General features: G+C 38.2%; 1 protein-coding gene and 1 pseudogene across 1 annotated transcript in view; both read right to left on the bottom strand.

Moving 5' to 3' along the window:
• Positions 1 to 22,418, bottom strand: part of LOC116275817 (retinal dehydrogenase 2) — a 59,408-nt gene that overhangs the window by 23,266 nt on the left and 13,724 nt on the right. The window contains exons 4-6 of the mRNA XM_031668618.1: positions 18,546 to 18,607; positions 16,447 to 16,575; positions 16,206 to 16,319 (exon numbers count right to left, since the gene is read on the bottom strand). Coding sequence (XP_031524478.1) covers positions 16,206 to 16,319; positions 16,447 to 16,575; positions 18,546 to 18,607 — 305 coding nt within the window. The remainder of the gene's footprint in view (positions 1 to 16,205; positions 16,320 to 16,446; positions 16,576 to 18,545; positions 18,608 to 22,418) is intronic.
• LOC116275818 lies at positions 3,950 to 5,681 on the bottom strand (annotated as a pseudogene).

The raw sequence follows: 22,418 nt of genomic DNA on the forward strand, positions 1-22,418 counted from the left end.
TAGCTGTGCTAAACCTACAAAATCAGGGACTAGGACTGGAGCACAGAAGAGGAGAAGGAATAGAGAAAAACTCAGGTGATTTTACCGACAATCAGCCCTATTTGCTGTATGCTAGGTGAGCCTCGATGGCTTCATTGGTAAAACATGGAGTGACTTAAGGGCATCTTTATACACACAATGCTTGGTACACAATGGGAAAATAAAAATGCTTATGGAATGAAAGAGAAATCTCAGTTCTAAGATTCTCAAAGTCATCTCTCTTTTACAGCTAGACAGTTTGTTAGTGGCTCTGTGGGTTCAAGGGCTGCTCCACTATAAGAAGAACACAGGAGTGAGGGGAAACTGTAACTACAAATAGATTAAAGTGGCAGCGGAGTAGCAATGGTATTACTTGTTTAAGCAGTGTGGCTTATAGATATGTCTTTTTACTTTACAGCTGCACTGTATGAGCCAGAGCTTCTTTCTGAGAAATAGAATCAAAGTAGAATTTTCTTCAAATGCCCATATGTACACGTCTTCAGTCAGATGTTTACTATATTGCCAGTTCTGTATTGTTTTATAGTATGTGTGAGCTTTTAGAAATGTCTGCAAACTTCTAATACTGGCAGTTTTTTGTTTCTTGGTTAATTTATGGTTACAGGGAATACACTGGACCATGTCCTTGCTTTGCTAAGCTGACTGTGAATTCATTTTTTTTTGCTTAAGGTGGATTCCATCAATTAGCTCTCTCCTGATCAACTATAGACATAGTAAACAATATGAGTGGTATCTTTCAGTTTACACAACTGCTTTATTCTAGCACAGGTTAACAAACTCAGAACTGTGGTTTTTTTCTCAAATGGGCCTGGAAACATCTTCTGGAGTATGACCCAACTATTCAAATTATGTGTAAACTAGTGATTCTTAAATGTCAATGAATGTAAGAATCACTGGGTAAACTTAGTAATAATGGGAATACCTATTTCCAAAATTCTAACTTAAGAAAATCTTGAGTGGAGTCCAGAAGTCTGTTTTAATAAGCACCTCCAACCTCACCACTGCAGGTGAGGTGGTCTTTACACAACTACTGAAAAACAAAGGAAACTACGTAACATTTTTCTGCAAAGAAATTTCTCCCTACACCAGAATTCCATTCTGGCAAACTCAGTTTGAAGGAGTAGCCACCACTCTAGGACACAACAAGAAATCATACGTGAGTTCCTTAATAGGTACCAGGCATCTTCTTCCAGCACTGTATTCTTTTTTAAAATTATACTTTAAATTCTAGGATACATGTGCAGAACGTGCAGGTTTTTTACATAGGTATACATGTGCCATGGTAGTTTGCTGTACCCATGAACCTGTCACATCTACATTAGGTATTTCTCCTAATGTTATCCCTCCCCTAGCCCCTCAACCTCAGACAGGCCCCAGTGTCTGATGTTCCCCTTCCTGTGTCCATGTGTTCTCATTGTTCAACTCCCACTTATGAGTGAAAACGTATGGTGTTTGGTTTTCTGTTCCTGTGTCAGTTTGCTGAGAACGATCGTTTCCAGCTTCAGCTTCATCCAGGTCCCTGCAAAGGACAGGAACTCATCCTTTTTTATGGCTGCATGGCATTCCTTGGTGTATATGTGCCACATTTCTTTATCCAATCTATCACTGATGGGCATCTGGGTTGGTTCCAAGTCTTTGCTATTGTGAATAGTGCTGTAATAAACATACGAGTCCATGTATCTTTACAGTTTAATGCCTTATAATCCTTTGGGTATATACCCAGTAATGCGATTGCTGGGTCAAATGGTATTTCTAGTTCTAGATCCTTGAGAAATCGCCACACTGTCTTCCACAGTGGTTGAACTAATTTACACTCCCATCAACAGTGTAAAAGCATTCTTATTTCTCCAAATCCTCTCCAGCATCTGTTGTTTCCTGACTTTTTAATGACTGCCATTCTAACTGGCATGAGATGGTATCTCATTGTGGTTTTAATTTGCATTTCTCTAGTGACTAGTGATGGTGAGCATTTTTCATATGTTTGTTGGCTACATAAATGTCTTCTTTTGAGAAGTGTCTGTTCATATCCTCTGCCCACTTTGTGATGGGTTTTTTTTTCTTGTAAACTTGTTTAAATTGCTTGTAGATTCTGGATATCAGGCCTTTGTCAGATGGATAGATTGCACAAAATGTTCTCACATTCTGTAGGTTGCCTGTTCACTCTGATGATAGTTTCTTTTGCTGTGCACAAGCTCTTTAGTTTAATTAGATCCCATTTGTCAATTTTGGCTTTTGTTGCCATTGCTTTTGGTCTTTTAGTCATTCAGTGTTTGCCCATGCTTGTGTCCTGAATCGTATTGCCTAGGTTTTCTTCTAGGATTTTTATGGTTTTAGATCTTACGTTTAAGACTTTAATCCATCTTGAGTCAATTTCTGTATAAGGTGTAATGAACGGGTCCAGTTACTGTTTTCTGGATATGGCTAGCCAGTTTTCCTAACACCATTTATTAAATAGGGAATCCTTTCCCCATTTCTTGTTTTTGTCAGGTTTGTCAAAGAACAGATGGTTGTAGATGTGTGATGGTATTTCTGAGGTCTCTATTCTGTTCTATTGGTCCATGTCTCTCTGTTGGTACCAGTACCATGCCGTTTTTGTTACTGTAACCTTGCAGAAAAGTTTGAAGTTTGAAGTCAGGTAGCATGATGCCTCCAGCTTTGTTCTTTTTTCTTAGGATTGTCTTGGTTATATGGGGTCTTTTTTGGTTCCTTATGAAATTTAAAGTAGTTTGTGCTAATTCTGTGAAGAAAGTCAATGGTAGCTTGATAGGGATAGCACTGAATTTATAAACTACTTTGGGCAGTATGGCCATTTTTGTGATATTGATTCTTCCTAACCATGAGCATGGAATGTTTTTCCATTTATTGTGTCCTCTCTTATTTCATTGAACAGTGGTTTGTAGTTCTTGAAGAGGTCCTTCGCATCCCTTGTAAGTTTTACTCCTATTTTATTCTCTTTGTAGCCATTGTGAATGGGAGTTCACTCATGAGTTGGCTGTCTAGTGTTGGTGTATAGGAATGCTTGTGATTTTTGCAGATTGATTTTGTTTCCTACGACTTTGCTGAAGTTGTTTATCAGCTTAAGGAGATTTTGGGATGAGATGATGGGGTTTTCTAAATACACAATCATGTCATCTGCAAACAGAGACAATTTGACTTCCTCTCTATCTGAACACCCTTTATTTCCTTCTCTCGCCTGACTGCCCTGGCTAGAACTTCCAATACTACGCTGAATAGGAGTGGTGAGGGAGCACATCCTTGTGCTGGTTTTCAAAGGGAATGCTTCCAGTTTCTGCCCATTCAGTATATTGGCTGTGGGTGTGTCATAAATAGCTCTTATTATTTTGAGATATATTCCATCGATACCTAGTTTATTGAGAGTTTTCAGCATGAAGAGGTATACAATTTTATTGAAGGCTTTTTCTGTATCTGCTGAGATAATCATGTGGTTTTTGTCACTGGTTCTGTTTGGCTTTGTTTGCATCCCAGGTATGAAGCCGACTTGATTGTGGTGGGTAAGATTTTTTTTTTTTTCCTTACAGACAGAGGTTTTATTGTGTTTGGTCCACAGTCGTATTTTACATTATCTCATGGAGCAGGGCCCCTGGGTGGGGGTCCCTGTGCAGTACTTGGTGGGGCACGTGGCCAAGGGAGATGGAGCAATATAGCTGGCAAGGCCCAGAAGGGGAGAAGGGCTGGGGCGAACTAAGGGGCCGGGCACAATGGCTCACGCCTGTAGTCTCAGCACTTAGGGAAGCCAAGGCGGGTGGATTACCTGAGGCCAGGAATTCGAGACCAGCCTGGCCAACATGGTGAAACCTCATCTCTACTAAAAATACGAAAGTAGCTGAGCATGGTGGCGTATGCCTGTAATCCCAGCTACTTGGGAGGCTGAGGCGGGAGAATCCCTTGAGCTCAGGAGGTGGAGGTGCAGTGAGCCAAGATGACGCCACTGCACTCCAGCCTGGGCCACAACAACTAAAAATAAAACCTACTGAGGCCACAGTGGGGCGGGGATTTGGGATTAGCCACAACAACTCAGCATTCCACTTCCTTGTACGGAACTCAGTTTCCCCACTGGGCCCTGAGGCAGGTCTGAGGTCTGTTGGTCTGAGGGTCCTAGGGAAACTCAGCATCATAGCCAGGCCCCCTTTCCCAGGGGACTCATTTCCCAGCACCCTCCCCACTGTCCTCACCCCATTCCTTGGGGGAAAAAATGTATTTTTCTTTTGTTAATACTTCCTGAAACTTTTGTGGGTAGAGAAACCATAAACTGATCAGCTGACAAAAGTGGGAAGAGGCGAGGCAACCGGAAACCTTCGGGGACTAGTTCCCTCCAAGCCCATGGCTCTTCTCCCCAGCACAGCTCTGCTGACAGCCTGGACATGCCAGCAGGGACCCTCACCCTACACATATTGGGATATGGCCTTGACCCCTTCCCCCACAGCCTGGTGGCTCAGTCCTGTGAAGGACCAAGGCAAGGGGGGAAAAAGCCCTGCTGCCTGATTCCATCTTGCCACTCAGAGACCCTTGGTTGACTGGCAGCACTGAACAGGTTAAGAAAGAAAAAAAGATGAAAACATAGAAAAACCCAAAAAACCCAGACAGGGGGACAATGGGGGGAGAGAGTGCTGGCAACCTCAGTAGTGTAGCTGGACTCCTCCTGGTAGTAAGGGCAGTCGCCAGCACCCAAGGGAGCCCTGTTGGCCACTGTGCCTTGCCGGCAGTACTTGGGGTCATATATATGCTGGCCCAGGCCAAAGACCTGGCTACTCTGGTTGGCACCCTGGGTGTAGCCCATCTGCAGGGACTTGGTGGAATTATCACTTGGCAGTTCCCAGCTTGGTATCATAGATGTGCCATAGCATCCCATGAGCCGTCATGCTCACCTGGCTGGCACACTTATTTGTATCCATCTGGAGGCTAATGGTCGAGGGGTCCGTGGGGGGGCAGAATGTGGTTCTTGGGGTCATAGAGATGCCTCCTTATGCCATACACGGTCAGGCTGACTGGTTGGCCCATTTGTTGGTGCCCAGCTGCAGCCTGATGATGCACTGACCGGCCTTCATGGTGGCGTCATTGAAGTTCTGCTTCTGCTTCTCTGAGTACTTGACGCCAATGTCCACCCCGCTCCGCGGCCCCTTAGTCTTGGCCTTCCCTGCTAGAGCAAAAAGAGACACCTGCACGTGCCTCATGTTCCCACTCTCAAACAGGCTGTTGGCCTTGAACAGGTCCACGGGGTTCATGCCATAGTTGACCATGGCCTTGATGAAGTTGGAGAGGTTTTCTAGATGGTGCCAATTCTGCATGGAGTGATTTACCTTGGGGACTGAGTCTGCCTGCAGCTTGTTCATGTGTGTATAAGATAATCCCATCCTTCAGGCTCTTCTGGGAGTCGGGGTCGATGGAGAGGTCCGGTGAGTCCCTTGATCCAGCTTCAGAGCTCTGCCTCCTTCTGAGGGTCATATTTGGACAGGAGCCAGTTCTTTACCTTGGCTGACAGCCCATACAAGAGGCCCTTGTTGAACTGTGTGTAACTCATGGCTGGGGGGCTGTGGGATGGGGTTGCACGGGACAGGGGTGGATAAGCTTTTTGATGTGCTGCTGGATGGTTCATCAGGGATATTGGCCTGAAATTTTCTTTTTGTTGTGTCTCTGCCAGGTTTTGGTATCAGGATGATGCTGGCCTCATAAAATGAGTTAGGGAGGAGTCCCTCTTTTTCTGTTGTTTGGAATAGTTCCAGAAGGAATGGTACCAGCTCCTCTTTGTACCTCTGGTAGAATTCGGCTGTGAATCCATCTGGTCCTGGGCTTTTTTGGTTGGCAGGCTATTAATTACTGCCTCAATTTCAGAACTTGTTATTGGTCTATTTGTGAAGTCAACTTCTTCCTGGTTTAGTCTTACAGTATTCTCTGATAGTAGTTTGTATTTCTGTGGGATCTGTGGTAATATCCCCTTTATCATTTCTTATTGTGTCTTTTTGATTCTTCTTTTTTCTTCTTTATTAGTCTGGCTAGTGGTCTATCTTGTTAATCTTTTCAAAAAATCAGCTCCTCTGTTCCTGTACTGTATTCTAAATCCAGTACATTATGTTACCAAAAAAGAAAAAGGATTCATCGTCAGTTTATCCAAGCAAGCACCCAGGCAGTCTTCCAAGAAGTGAAATAGAAGAGCAAACATACACAAAAAAACACTTATTGGTAGCCAAAATTATTTGTAAAATATTTACAAAAGCTACAAAATAAACAAAAGGAGAGTAAAGTTGCCAGAGGACAGCAGAATGTAGTTACTGCTACATATAATAATAAATATATGCAAATGGAAGTTTGCATATAATAATATAAATATTATATGCAAATGGAAGTTTCAGATTCAACTAATATTTACTGAGTTCTTACAATATGCCAAGCAGTATGCTTGAAACTTTCAAATACATTATTTTAATCTTCAAATGAGCCTGTAGGGAGTGATTCATAGGCCTTATTAATGGAAGAAGACATGAAAGAAAAGACTAAATAATTCACCAAAACTCACACCACAGGAAAGCTGGGATTTGATCCACGATTGGTGGATCAAATCCAGTGCCTCATCTATTATACCACACTTCCCCAAGCATTAATTGTCCCGTAAACTTCATTTTAAAAATAAATATAAAACAATGACAGTTAATATTTGCTGACACTTTACTAAGAATTAGATCCTGTGCTAAACACACTAGATATATTAGCTTTTCTTAGTCCATTCAGTTTACCTATAATGTCCCAGACTGGATACGTAATAGAGAAAGGAAATTATAGTTCCAGAGGCTGGGAAGTCCACGTTTGAGATACACACATGAGGTGAAGGACTTCTTGTGGTGTCATCCCATGGTGAAAGATGGAAGAGCAAGAGGGCACAAGACTGAATGTGTAACCGCAAGCCCTTTTATAATGGCATCAATCTATTAATGTGGGTTAACAGATTAGTATCCATCTAAACACCTCTCACTAGTGACCCTCTCTCAACACTATTGTATTGTAGATTAAATAACCTACACACACTTTCCAGGGAACACGTTCAAATCATCTTTCATCCTCACAATCCATGAGGTAGGTACAATCATCTCTAATCTACAGCTGGGATATCTGAGGTCTGGAGAGAATAACAACATGTACTGTGAATGAATCCATTCAAGTATAATAGATGTTTAAATTGTCTAGTTTTCTGATATGACTCTTACATATTTCATCTTGATTCCTTTAGCATGATTTGAAGACTGTGTTCAGAACTTCTTATTGAAAAAGTGATGATTTCCTTTAGTTGGTTTACAGAGAGGGAAAGTATAGAGTTGTGATATACTATTCTGTCAAACTTTCATTTTAGGAAAGCACTGAGGAGTACTTTATTTTCTTTTAAGAGAGTAAAGGATGAAGAGAAATTAACTCAGGCTGAACTTCATTAAAGCTGTAAAAATCCTAAAGTAATGTTAAATTGTATGGGTTGGTCTTTGTTGATCATTAGCTTAATCAGATTGATCATTTACTGTTCAGCTTGGGATTATCTTTGCTTATGACAAGCAATCTGCATAGTTTTGTATATGGACATTAACTTGCCCTGAATGTGGTTAAGAATATAATCTGAAGTGTACAAAGACGATTCATGGGAAATCACTGTTGAAGAAAACCTATTATTTTCTCCAGCTTTTACAGACTTTTGCACCACCTGACTACTACCTACTCCCACCAGAACACTGAAGCTCCATGTTTAGCAGTCACTGAGCATGTGGTGTTCAGTGTTGGCTCAACTACCAAGAGTTAAGGACCCTAACTACCCTTCTCAACATGTCCCATCTGGTATGATTTAGGTTCTTAGGGCTGTGTTGTTTTTATTTCCCCATCTCTATAAGGTTTTTCACATCCTATTATTAAAGAGACTTCTAAGGATAGACACTGAATTCACATAAAATCTGCAGCTCTGGTGTTTAAATGCCTGTTAAAACTACAACTGCAGGAAAGACACACACACACACACACACACAAAAAAAAAAAAACCAAACTGCATTTGCTATTGAAAGGAAGCAGTGAAACCTAATATCCCATCCTACCTTCCAGCAAAATATGTATTGAGCTTTTACAAAGTACTGGTTCTTTAATATCTGGCATAGGAAATGATTTTGAGAATAAATGATACCAGTATTTGTTGATTATCTGCCAATATCAAACAACACATTACTCACAAGGGTCCTCACAGCTAGCATTCCTTTTCTCGAAGTTCTTTTTGTATTTTGGTTCCCATACAACTACAATTCCCTTTTTTCCAAAGAGATTAGTGGTAAGAGAAAAGGAAGACAGTCTTAAGTTCTTCTTCCCGGTTGTGAATATTAACAACTGTGGAATTAAGATGGAGAATTATCTTTTATCTTAAAATAACTTTTATCTTTGAATAAAGTAGCTTTTCATTCAAATGTAAATATCTTCAACTAATGCCTTTCTCCTAGATACAGATACTTTTGAAAATTATATTAAATGACAGAACTTCAGTTCTATCCTTGATCTTAGCATCTTGAAAATCGTAACATTTTTAGGTAATGATGCAGAGAATTCTCATCTTCTTCCATGCTCCCATAACACACCACACTATAATAGTTACATATTCACAGATTATTGCCTGGGCTAGACTGAGTCACACAAAACAACACCTTTGCCTCTCCAAGATCTAGCACAGTGCTAGACACATAAGTGCTCAATAAATGTTTGTGGAATTGACTTGAAACAACCTAAGTTTAAAACTTTCAAGTCCTATATCAGACAGTGTGAAACGGAAACCTTATATTGTAACAAATGATATTTAAAGAAGCTAACCATGCAATTTTGAAGTGAATTTTAGGAAAAAAAAAAAAAAGAAAAAAAAGAAAAATGGAGTTGCAGTGTGTCTGTGACCTTTCTTTTTTGACCATTCATTCAACAAAGCATGTTGCACTGAGGAATTATCCTTCTTAAGTACCCCCATTAATATGTCACTCTGAATTTTAATGGCTCCCTCCTCCTATGGGAGGGTGTACAGTCCCTTAGCCTGAGAGGCAGTGTACCACTGTAATATGGAATGTGTGACTCTCAGCCCTACAACTTACTAGCATGTAACCCTGGGCAGGTAATTTAACCCCTCTTAGCCACACTTTGCACTTTGGTGTAGGGTTGTTGTAATAATGGATTCAAAGTATTTAGCAGGTACTTAACACAAAGTAAGTGCTAAATCAATGTTGGCTATTAATATCCAAAATGCAAAGCCTTTAATACTTTGTAAAATTGATTTTTCACAGCTTGAGATGTAACTTGTATACCATAAAATCCACTTTTTTGATGTGTACAGGTCAGTGGATTTTAGTATATTAAGAGTTATGTATCCATCACAACCATTACTTCTATCTGAGGACATAAATACCCCAAAAGATACTTCATATTCCATTAGCAGTCACTTTCCATTCTCCCAGTCCTTTGCAACTACTAATCAACTGTCTGTTTATAGATTTGCCTATGCAGGACATTTCACATAGTCACATGACATAGCCTTTGGTAACTGGATTCTTTCATTTAGTATAGTGCTTTCATTTAGTATAGTGTTTTCAAGGTTCATTCAGGCTGTAGCATGTATAAATACCTCATTCCTTTTTATGGGCGAATAATATTCCACTGTATGGATAGACCACTTTTTGTTAATCAGCTTATTTGATGGACATTTGAGTTGTTTCCACTTTTTGGCAATTAGGAATGATGCTGCTGTGAACATTTTTCTACATATTTCTTCTGTGATGATCACTTGTTTTTTGTCCTTTATTCCATTACTATGGCATATTTACTTTGATTTTTTTACATATATAAAACCAACCTTGCATTCCTGGAATAAATCCCACTTGGTCGTGGTATATAATCATTTTTATATATTGCTGGATTTCGTTTGCTAGTATTTTGCTTAGGATTTTTGCATCTATACTCATAACATGTTGGTATATAGTTTTCTTGTGATATCTTCTACATATTGGCTACAATTTTTTGACCCAGAATTCTTTCCAATGCCTTGATTTGTACCGTATTATTTTCCAGTTCATCTGACTCCCAACATTTCTCCTCAGTCCCTTCCCAATCCCCATGCTGTCCCACTAAGACTTTGTGTTCCCCTCTTCTAGTTGTTGACTAACACTGCCCCTTCTTCCCAATTCACTCTACTTATCCATATCCTACAGACCCACCAAATCCCTCTGTCTTGAAACCTTGAGAGACCATCCAACCCCTAGAGATCTCTCCCTTCTTGAGATGCTGATGTCATATTACAAACTAACAATTGCTTACTGCTTAAAAATTCCCAAACTCATACTGCATTTCATTCTCACGACCCTGAGAAACAGGTATGTATGCTATTATTAAACCGATTTTGTACAAAACCAAGTGGCTGGTCCATAACTGTATAGCTATGAAGTGAAAAACAGTAAACCCTATGCTTACAGTGGCATTTTAAAGAAGGGAAGGGTTCTACTGATACCTCACCTTCTAGCTCTGAGATAAAGTTTTTATTTACCAAATTCAGTCTTTCCTCATTCATGTAGCAACCAATATTTACAATGTATGTTTACCATACATAAGATACTATTGGAGGTACTGAGAAGGCCTAAGGGATAGACTCCAAAGAGAATGTGCTCCCCACAAATCTTCATATATGACCAGAAACTGCCATCTTCTGAAAGTAAGACTTATGAAATCAAGACTAAACTGATAAGCAAATCAGCTTACTCAAAGATGAAAAAGGAGTTACTTATGAAAGTGATTCTTAAATATTCAATTATTAATTAAATCTAGGGCTTTTTCAAATCCAGTATGTCCTTATGGTTGTACTCCTAACACTTTGGTTTGACCAACTGAAGTAAATAAAATAGTAACCTCATTAACTGTAAAGGCGATCTGCAGAAAACCTAAAGAAAACCAAAGAACAGTATCAAAATTAATCAAAAGGTGCCAGAGAGACTTCTGCTTCTAATTGTAATGGAGCAGCCAACACTGGACTTGTCTTACCATTATAAACAACTGGAAAAGTATATGAACTTGTTTTATTCAACCACTGGACATCAGGCAGTATGGGACTACGAATCTAGAGAAAAGGAAAACAAAGGAAATCCTTTTTTGCCAAAACTTTCTAGATTGCAATAGGAGATAAGGAGACCAATGCAGAATATGATGGTCTCACTGAGTTCTGACCAGACAGATAAGAAAGATCTTGTGGAACACTGGGAACATTCAATGGAAACCTCAGCAGGACTTCCACTTATTAATAAGAATAAACTAGTCTTAACAAAGCTTAAAATTAAGTTCCAAAAGAGACAAGCTGAACCTCAAGTAACTTAACTACCTGTTAGAAAAAAAAAAGCTTGGCATTCTTTAAAGAAAAACAACAAAATCTGTATGTTCAAAAAGCTTGGCATTCTTTAAAGAAAAACAACAAAAACAGGAAAAACGCCAGTCAAAAGAAATAAATCCAGAAATGACAGAGAAGTTAAAATAGACAAGGATTTCATTATTATTAGATGGAGTCTCACTCCAGTCGCCCAGGCTGGAGTGCAGTGGTGTGATCTCGGCTCACTGCAACCTGCCTCCTATCCTGCCTCAGCCTCCCGAGTAACTGAGACTACAGGTGTGCACCACCATGCCTGGCTAGAGCTGAGGTTTCAGTATGTTGGCCGGGCTGGTCTCGGACTCCTGACCTAAGGTGATCCACCTGCCTCGGCCTCCCAGAGTACTAGGATTACAGGTGTGGGCCACCAAGCCCGGCCACAGACAAGGATTATAAAACAGATATGTCTACATAAATTTAAAAAGGAATGAGGGGGTGTAGTGAGGAAGAAAGTATCTTCTATTTTAAAAATCATGGAATTTCTAGAACTTAAAAATGAAATCTCTGAAGCAGATTAAGCATTACAGAAGAATATATCAACTCCAAAGATGACAATGAAAGTTACCTAGCCGGAAGCACAAAGGAATAAAAGAGTCCCAGTGACCTTTGAGATAATGACAAATGATCTAACGTATCTGTAAATGGAAGGGGAAAGTAGAAAGCAAAAAAAAGATTTGAAGAAATAATAGTCAAAATGTTTCCCAATTTGACGAGAACTATAAACGCACAGATGCAGAAATTTTAACGAACCAACAAAATACACAAAAGCACATCACAATCAAATTGCTGAAAACTGACAAAAAGAAACTCAAAACCAGTCTGGGGGAAAAGAAACATTACTTACAGTAAAATAAAGATAAGAATGATTGCTGTATCTCATCAGAAACAGTAAAGTCAGAAACATGCTAGAATGTTATCTTTAAAGTCTTGAAAGTAAAATAAAACAAAACACAAACTGTCACATTAGAATTTTATATCCAGAAAAAAGTTATTAAAAAGTGAAGACAAAATTTTAGACAAAAGCTGAGAGAAATCATCACTAGTAGACCTGCACTACAAGATATGCTAAAGACAACACTTCTCCTCATTTTAATATAGACATGTAATGTCATGCCAATCAAAATTCCAATGAAAGTTTTTTCAGAGTAACATAAGGTGCTTAGAAAATTAATTTGAAATGTCTTCTAAAAGAATAAATGGGCTTTGAAAAACCAAATAAGAAGGTATCTTGCCTACATTATGGTAACAACCATCTTATAAAACCTAGTAATTCAGGCAGTCTAGTAGTAGTGAAAGAACAGACAAAATTATGAGCTCTAAAACAGAAATTTCCTGTATAGTTTGGTGCAAAAGTCATTGCAGTTTTTGCCATTACTTTTTTTTTGTTTGTTTGTTTGTTTTTTGAGACGGAGTCTCACTGTGTCTCCCAGGCTAGAGTGCAGTGGCGCGATCTCGGCTCACTGCAAGCTCCGCCCCCCGGGTTCACGCCATTCTCCCGCCTCAGCCTCCCAAGTAGCTGGGACTAAAGGCGCCCGCTACCGCGCCCGGCTAGTTTTTTGTATTTTTTAGTAGAGACGGGGTTTCACCATGTTAGCCAGGATAGTCTCGATCTCCTGACCTTGTGATCCACCCGCCTCGGCCTCCCAAAGTGCTGGGATTACAGGCTTGAGCCACCGCGCCCGGCCTGTTTTTGCCATTACTTTTAATCAAATTACGTTTACGCCAACATGTATATATGGAAATATATCACATATAGAAATGTATCATGTAATGTTACGTTATATTCAGATGTGTTACAAAGGGGTAGACTGTTTAATAAATTGTTTTGAAGTAACTGAACATTCATTTATAAACAACCCTCACATTTCATTATACATGAAAATAAATCCAACCAGATTAAAGATTTAAACAAGAACAAAACCATAAAAGTACTGAGAGAAAATATTTAGGGCCATTTGTATAATCTTAAAGATTTGTAAATAAAAATGACAGCATAATATATCAAACGAGATAACACCTTGTCATGTCAGTACCTACATTTCCTGTCATTCAAAAATGACAGGAAATCCAGAAGCTGTCAGAGAAAGACTAAAGGAGAGGACTACATGTAAATTTAAAATCTACACATGGCAAACAACTGTTTATAAAAAATTAAAAAGCAAAGAATAAAGAATATTTTCAAATTCTACAATAAACAAAAGATTAACATACCTAACATAAAAAGACCTCTTATAAATGAAACCATTACTCTAAGGCCTTCTTGGTAAGCAAGTTATAAATATGTTTTTATTTTGCAATTCCACTTCTAGAACCATATCCAACTGAGTGTCTAATATGTACATTTATACACGTGTGTGTATACATACATACATACGTGTATACAGTTAAAGATTTATAAATACATATACACACACACAAGTAAGATTTTTCTTGGGTCTCCAATGGTTTTTATTTCAGTAGTCTGTTTAATAGGAAAAATAAGTGGAAAAAACACCCTCAAGAGTACATTAATACAGGATTAAAAATACAGGATTAAATTATGATACACTGATGTAAGAGTATTCTATGCAGCTATTAAAAGTAAATGGCAGAGATGTAGGTACTGACACGGCAAGGTGTTATCTCTTGTTTGATATATTATGCTGTCATTTTTATTTACAAAAATTACACAATAGGCCAGGCACCGTGGCTCATGCCTGTAATCCTAGCACTTTCGGAGACCATCACCTGAGGTCAGGAGTTCGAGACCAGCTTGGCCAACATGACAAAACCCCGTCTCTACTAAAAATACAAAAATTAGCCAGGCATGGCGGTGGGTGCCTATAATCCCAGCTACTTGGGAGGCTGAGGCAGTAGAATCGCTTGAACATGGTGGGCGGAGGTTGCAGTGAGCCGAGATTGTGCCACTTCACTCCAGACTGGGCAAAAGAGTGAAACTCCGTCTCAAAAAAAAAAAAAAAATTACACAATAGAAGCCTCTTGACTGACTCAATCAGGACCATTGGTTGGCCAGCAGAAAAAGGTTAAAGCAGTAAAAGATACTTTAAATATTTCATTTTGGTTTCAAAAATACATATATTCATTCTCCAGTCTTTTGATATAGAACCAATAACTTTTCTTTAATTATGGGTCCAACTGTCTCTTCTGATTAAATCACACCCCTAAATTATTATTTATGATTTCTGGTTTCAATTTCTTTAAAGTGAAATAGGGACTTAAAAACATTTGCAAAGCAATTCCAGGTGCCCATTCTATTTTTCCCAAGTATTTTACAGTTGTCTTGCTTACTCCTAACTGATTGCGTCTTTAGTTTTTCTTAGTATCTAGCCTTTAGTAAATATTTTCAAAGCCTTAAACTGTTTGATTCAAATATTTCATTAAACTGCAAAATTACAGTAACAAGTACAACTAGAATAAAATGTTTAGAAACAAACAAGGTTAACTCTTGACAAACACAAAACTCAGTAATCTGTGAATTGATATTCAACTTTATTAATAAATCTTTTATTAAATTTACTACTGTGAGTCAGTTTAACCAAGTATAATTAACTCTGTATCAACTGATATAACGTTTCTAGATCTGTGCTGCCCAATATGGTAGCACACATGGCAATGGAGAACTTGAAATGTGGCTAGTCTGAAGAGATATGCTGTACGTGTAAAACACATACATTTCCAAGAAAGAACATGAAAAAGAGAATGAAAAATATTGTGTTAATAGCTTATAGTGATTATATGTTGAAATATTTTGAAAGTACTGGATTAAAGTTATTCCAATTAATTTCACTTATTTTTTAATGTGGCTACTAGCCTATTTTAAATGACAAATGTTGCTCTCATTCTACTAGACAGCACCGCTCTAGACCTGCAGACATCCTTTGTTCAATGATGATGTCATCTGTGAGGTTCTACTTGAAACAATGAATAAGACTTTATCATATGTTACCTGAACCAAAGACATTTGAGTAACATTTATAAATCTTCCTAAGCTGACTTGTGACTCTGTAACAGGGATCTGTAAACTATGGTCCATGGGTCAAATTTAATCCTGCTGTTTTGGTATGGCCTACAAGCTAAAAGCAGTTTTTGCACGTTTAATAAAAAGATTACTATTTTGTAATCCATAAAAAATATGTAAAAATTCCAATTTCCATGTCTATAAATACACTTTAATTGGCACATAGCCACACTCAGTATTATCTATGACTATTTGGTGATACTATGGTATAGCTGAGTAGTTGTAGCAGAGACCACATTGCCTACAAAATCTACATTTACTTTCTGGCCCTATACAGGAAAAAATGTGCTGAACCCTGCTCTATATCATCTCTTATGGTTCATGGGGCATAGAGATTCCAATTGTACTTACAGGATCTGTCCAAACAATGAGAAGGGAAAGCTTGTGTCTCCATTCTTATCCTTACCAGAGCCTAGTTTAGACTTCCAGCTTCTTAACTTGCTTCTGCCACTGCTGTTCTTGACTCAACAAAGTGGCTGGAACCCCAGATTCTGGGATAGTTCTTAAACAGACGATATCACAAAAATGCTCAAGAGATCTGTGGGGTCAAATGGTCCCTGTGTGCCTTTGCTTTCACTTCCACCAGTGTTCTATGACACCGATGTTATCCTCTGTGGGCTTCGGTACTCACTGCCCTTTTGGTGTCTAGCCTATGGGTACTAATTTTATTGTTTTTGTAACCCCTCAACTCATGCGCAAGACTGTTCTTTAATCCCTGGTTTTTCAGATACCTACCTCAGTAGACCCTGTGAACGCAATCTTGTCTATGCCAATGTGAGAAGCTATTGCTGCCCCAGCTGTTGGCCCGTATCCTGGCAAAATATTGACGACCCCAGGAGGAAAGCCAGCCTAAGGAAACAGAACAGGAGGAAATGTGGCTGATGAAAGCTGATGCATTCATGTTAAATGAGATATGCTCTAGTAGGCTCCAGCTGTAAGGGGAGTCAGAAGCACTCCTGAAGTCCGTTTCTCTTACCTCCTTGATGAGGGCTCCCATGTAGAGTGCACTGAGTGGTGTTTGCTCTGCTGGCTTAATAACTACTGTATTGCCACAGCACAAGGCTGGAGCAATTTTCCAGGCAAACATCAGCAGGGGGAAGTTCCACTGAAAAGGAAAAAACTCAAAGTTGATAGATGGAAAAATATTCCTCCACTACTTTGTTTTCAAGCTGTGACTTCTCATACTTCTCAAACTAGTCCTCAACATAAATCTTGACCACTACAAAGTATAGATGTTTGGATTTTCAATTACTTCATTAAGAATAGAATAGCACTGACCTTGGAAATCTCTCCTTCTCTCTCTGACCAACCAATTAGTGTATTTCAACTACCCACCAAAAGAAATCCCACGGTGAAAAGGGAGTCACTGTTGTATTTTTAAATTAGGCTTTGGTTCCAATAAGTTCTCGTGTATGAAAACTTTTTCCTGCATCTCAGATTTTTACATCAGAATTTTCACACTGGTATGAAAAGTTCTTCAACATGGAAGAACTAGAAAAGAAAATTCTAACTATGAGTTAAGTCACTGTGTATTTCAAGGTAGCACTTTTTCTTTAGATACACACATTGTCACGAACATACATGATTACAAAAAATAAAGTGCATATACTTATGAGTATGCAAAAATTTTCATTTGTCTGTTTTCCACTGTAAAAGAAGCTATTGGAGACTACAGTACATTTACATGAGTAGATGAGGCTGGGGTCTAAAATGTTTTAAACTGATTTTAAAAGGATATTAAGCTTGTATTGTCACAAGATCAGGCATGAACCTCAGTACTATCAGGTGTCATTGATAATTTCATTAAGAAAGAAAACAGAAATCCACATCCCCTGGCTTCAGCCCTTGACCACAATGTGTTTCTGCCTGAAGCATCTCAGCTGCCATCCTTGAAGGCTTCTCACTGGCTCTGGCAAGCTTGCAAAAATATACAAGTGTCTTGCCTTCACCAAACACCCAATTTCTTTTCCTCTTAGTTGTTTATAAACTTGGGAGTCCACAGTAATGTTTTAATTCCATCTACAGTGTATAAATCTTGAAGTGCAGTAATTGAGCCAGAGCTGGCTGACAAGCAACTCTTGTCCTGTCAGTGAAGCTGCAGCGTTGAGAGTGTGGGCAAGGGCAAGAAAGGGAAGTTTGAATCCTACAAGGAAGGTGACAGACCTCGTCCCAGAGCTGATCCAAGTGGGATTTCCCTAGGGCCTTTAGGAGCGAAAGAATTTAACCCAAACCTCTCATTTTACCTTTGCATTCTCTAATAAATTTCACAGTAACCTGGGATTTATCAATTATTCAAACAAATATTATACCTTCCCCACATCTTTGGTTCCCAATGCCAAAGATTATCTTGAGTTATACTACTATATTTTGGAAACGGAAAACTTCCTGTCTATACTATAAGAGTTAAACTCTGAGCATCCCCTTGAAATCCCTGCCAGAACTATTAGCTAGTACTGTTAGAAGCTTTGGTCATGTTTTGTATTATACAAAGGTTGTGTATGAGAGAGAGGAACAAAAGCACAATGTTTAATGTTCCAACCCAAACACTAAGCACTACATCTATTTCTCTTTACAAGACACACAGCAGCTCGGCATGGTTTCAATTATGTCTGTGACGTTAACTGTACTGCTGTGTCTTCCGTAGCATCTTCTATCTAGATTCTTGTGAAAAGAAACAGTGGGAAAGAATGGGATTAAAAGATCATATAAAATAATATGCTTGGAAGGATGGTGAGTCACAGTTCTAAAAAATAAATATAACAAAGCATTAATTTTCCATAAGCAGAATGGACATAATAATGAAGGGCAGGTTATTAATACACTGTGCTTTGCTTATTTTAATCATGAGAATTCCATGACTTGAGAATTCAACTCCTGGTAACAGAGCTGAAACCCTATTAACCTGTTCAAATAAGCATTTGCAGGGAGGCTGTTAAAGATATGTCAACAACATGAGCTCAGTTTTTTTTTCCCCCAGTAATGGAAAACACACATCGCTGAGGACCACGTTTTATGTGTCTTTAAGAGAACTGGGTCAAATGAAAATAAATACAAGGTGCGAGGAGATACACTCACTGGGATGATCTGTCCACACACTCCAATGGGTTCATGTCTTGTAAAGGTAAAATAGTCTCCATCTGAAAGAAAAATGCTTGATCACTCCCAGAAAGTTTAGATCAGGAAAAAAAAATTGCAGAGGGAGAAGTTCGGTGTCTGCAAAAACAAAACAAAACAAAACAAAAACAGAAATGAAGTTGAAAAACGTCCTACTCAGCTGTGCATGAAAGCTTGTAGAAGCCTAACACTGGGCACAGGGTATCTCTGAATATCTCTCTCAGGCACCCAAACGCAGTACCAAGGAAAGGATCTCTAAGGCAAAATGAAAGACAAATTTATGATACTAGAAGTCCTCAGGGTGGCAGAGGGGAGAGCTGAAAAATATGTAAAACATGAATTTTATGTTAAGTATTAAAATAACATGTAGAACAGTTGTTTGATTTAAAAACTGAGTCAACAAACCTTTAAATAACTAAGTAAAATGCTATTGGGCAAATTAAAAATGCAGGGCAACTGGAAAAAGTGAGGAGTAAAAGATAAATTTCATAACTCAATCCAGGTGTCAAAATGTACTTCCTGGGTAGTGGTGAGATATACGCATGTCCAGGGCTATTTAAAGAAGGTAAAAGTCCATTTCTAACAAGACCTCCATCAATAATCCAAAGCATCTGCCCCCAAACTAGACACAGAAATGAGAATGTCCTAGGGGCTAAAAGAAAAAAAGCTTGAGAAAAGCTTAATAACCTTATTTTCCTTACAGGAGTAATAGGCAACTGAAATAATTAGATAGGAAGTCCAAACCAAATTCTTCTTTAGGAAAATGTCACTGCTTTTATCTGAATTATTTTAAATGGTTAATTAAAATTACCAAAGAATGGCTCATTTTTAGTAGATAGCTTTTCATTTTCAGTACTGGGCAAAGTATTTTTCCCTCCATTGCCAGCCCTTTGGCCACTTCACCGATACTTGTTTTCTCTCTCAAAAGCAGTCCCCCAAGGGAAGTAAAAACACTCAGCTAATATTCATGAAAGCATAACTACTAGGGGTGGAAATGAAGGTGGGGACAGGAGGACTGTGTGGGTTGGGAAAAGAGAATTGATATGAATCAGATTGTTTATCAGTCTCTCAACACATCTAAATCACATTTATCATACAAAATTATTCTGACAAATTCAAAATTATTTATTTTTTAAATAATTAAAGTCTTGGTCTCTCTCTCTCTCTCACTCTCCCACTGTCACTCTCTATCCTCTGGATCTCTGATCTCTCTACCCCCTCTTTCCATAATTAACTATCTGTTTCCTCTTTTCAAGAACTTTTATTCACGTACAAGTATTTATAGGATCCTCTTATCCTCCTGTTTTTTATATACAAATGGGATCATATTAGTCAGTCTTTTATATTTTGTTTTTCCCCCCTTTTTTTTCCTGTAAAGCTAGGACATCTTTTAGTGGCTGCATGTTATTCCATGGGCTCAATAAACGATATTACTACTGTAAATCCTCCTAAGGGACACAGAAGTCACTTTCAGTTTAGGATATTATAAATAATGCTGCAAAGACTATCATTACATATATATCTTTTCATATCTGTGGAATTTCTTGATCAAAGTGTAAGTACATTTCACATTTTCATAAATATTGCCAAATCACCCTTCAGAAAATTTTAATAATTCATAATTGCAACAACATGCTATTCTTCCTACTCTTTAACACTGAGGTTTTTCCAACATTTTCATTTCACCTAATCTGACAGCTGGAAAACCGCAACTTGTTTTGATTTATGTTTAAAGATATATGAAAGTGAACATCCTTTCATGCTTATATTCTTTGCTATTTTTCTATTGGGTTATTCTTAGCCATTTGAAGAGCTCTATGGATATTAAGGAAATTAGGCCTCTGTCATAATATTGTGAAGATTTTTCCCCAATCTACTACTTATCTCTTGACTTTGTTTTATGTATATTATTTTAAATGGAAGAAATTCAGAAGTAGGCTGGATTCTGCAACTGTATGAAATTATTTTAAAATATCTATTACAACAAAAAATAGCGAAGATGTTGCAACTGTCCATAGGATGACAATATGAAGTCTGAGTAATACTTTAAACATCAAATTAACTATTTACCTTTGTATGTAGACAACTGAAGAATCTTCTGGATATCATTCTTTACAAGAGTACAAGTTTGCATGCTTTTTCAATTTGTAAAGTCTCTGAAAAGGTTTTTCATGAGGAGCCACACCACTGATCAATCAGCTAGAGTTTCATTTGCAAGAAAATCTTCTGCAACTGAACTTTCTAAGTTGGTTAAGGTGATGGGTTCTGGTGGATAGTCACAAACCACAGAATCAGAGTAATGTCAAGGTAGAGTGCAAATGGGACTGAGGAAAAAAATGGGAAGATGAACAGAAAAGCACAGGTGTTTACTTTAGCAGCACGTGTAGGAACCTGGAATGGTTCAGAAAAAAACTCACAAGGCAACTACACAAGCACGGCATGGCAATTCATAAACCATTTCCCCCTACACATTCTAGATGCTTTAAAATTTAGTTGTTTTACTTATATAATGTCACAAGTTAATGCAGACAAAAATCTTAAAAATCTGACCTCATGAGGAATTGACTCCATAACTGTGTCTCAAGAGAAACTGAGTTATGAGGAATTAAAAGTCTCTTGGATAAACTGTTCACATATTTTATAAACATTCAGCTATAGGCTACCACAGGGAAAGAGACAGAATCTTCTAGCCCCTACAGTTAGTCTAAGTAGTAAATTTAAAAATAAAGGCTATTTTTGTGCTTGAACTCTTCCCAAAACTCTTTTGGGAAGAGTTGAAGGGACAAAAAAAGGAGCCTGCTTTCAATAAAATCCAACATTCCTTCACGTTAAAAACTCTCAATAAACTACAGATATCGATGGAACATACCTCAAAATAATGAGTCATTTATGACAAACTCACAGCCAATATCATACTGAACAGGCAAAAGCTGGAAGCATTCCCCTTGAAAACTAGCACAAGACAAGGATGCCCTCTCTAACCACTCCTATTAAACACAGTATTGGAAGTTCTGGCCAGTTCTTTCTCAGGCAAGAGAAAGAAAGAAAGCGTATTCAAATAGGAAGAGAGGACATAAAACTGTCTCTGTTTGTAGATGACATGGTGCTATATCTAGAAAACCCCATTGTCTCAGCACAAAATCTTCTCAAGCTGATAAGCAACTTCAACTAAGTCTCAGGATACAAAATCAATGTGCAAAAATGACAACCATTCCTATACACCAACAATAGACAAGCAGAAAGCTAAATTATGAACAAACTCCCATTCACAATTGCTACAAAGAGAATAAAGTACCTAAGAATACAGCTAATAAAGGAAGTGGAGGACTTCTTCAAGGACAACTACAAACCACTAATCAGAGAAATCAGAGAGGATACAAAATGGAAAAGCATTCCATGCTCATGGATAGGAAGAATCAACATCATGAAAATTGCCATAATGCCCAAAGTAATTTATAAATTCAATGCTATTCTCATTAAACTACCACTGATATTCTTAACAGAATTTTAAAAAATGACTTTAAATTTCATATGGAACTGAAAGAGCCCATATAGCCAAGACAATCCTAACCAAAAAGAGCAAAGCTAGAGGCATCTTGCTACCTGACTTCAAACTATACTACAAGGCTACAGTAACCAAAACAGCATGGTACTGGTGCAAAAACAGTGATATAGACCAATGGAACAGAACAGAGCCCTTAGAAATAATACCACATATCTACAACCATCTGATCTTTGACAAACCTGAGAGAAACAAGAAATGGGGAAAGGATTCCCTATTTAATAAATGGTGCTGGGAAAACTGGCTAGCCATATGGAGAAAGCTTAAACTGG

Source organism: Papio anubis, chromosome 7, assembly GCF_008728515.1.
Source record: "Papio anubis isolate 15944 chromosome 7, Panubis1.0, whole genome shotgun sequence".
Lineage (NCBI taxonomy): Eukaryota > Metazoa > Chordata > Mammalia > Primates > Cercopithecidae > Papio > Papio anubis.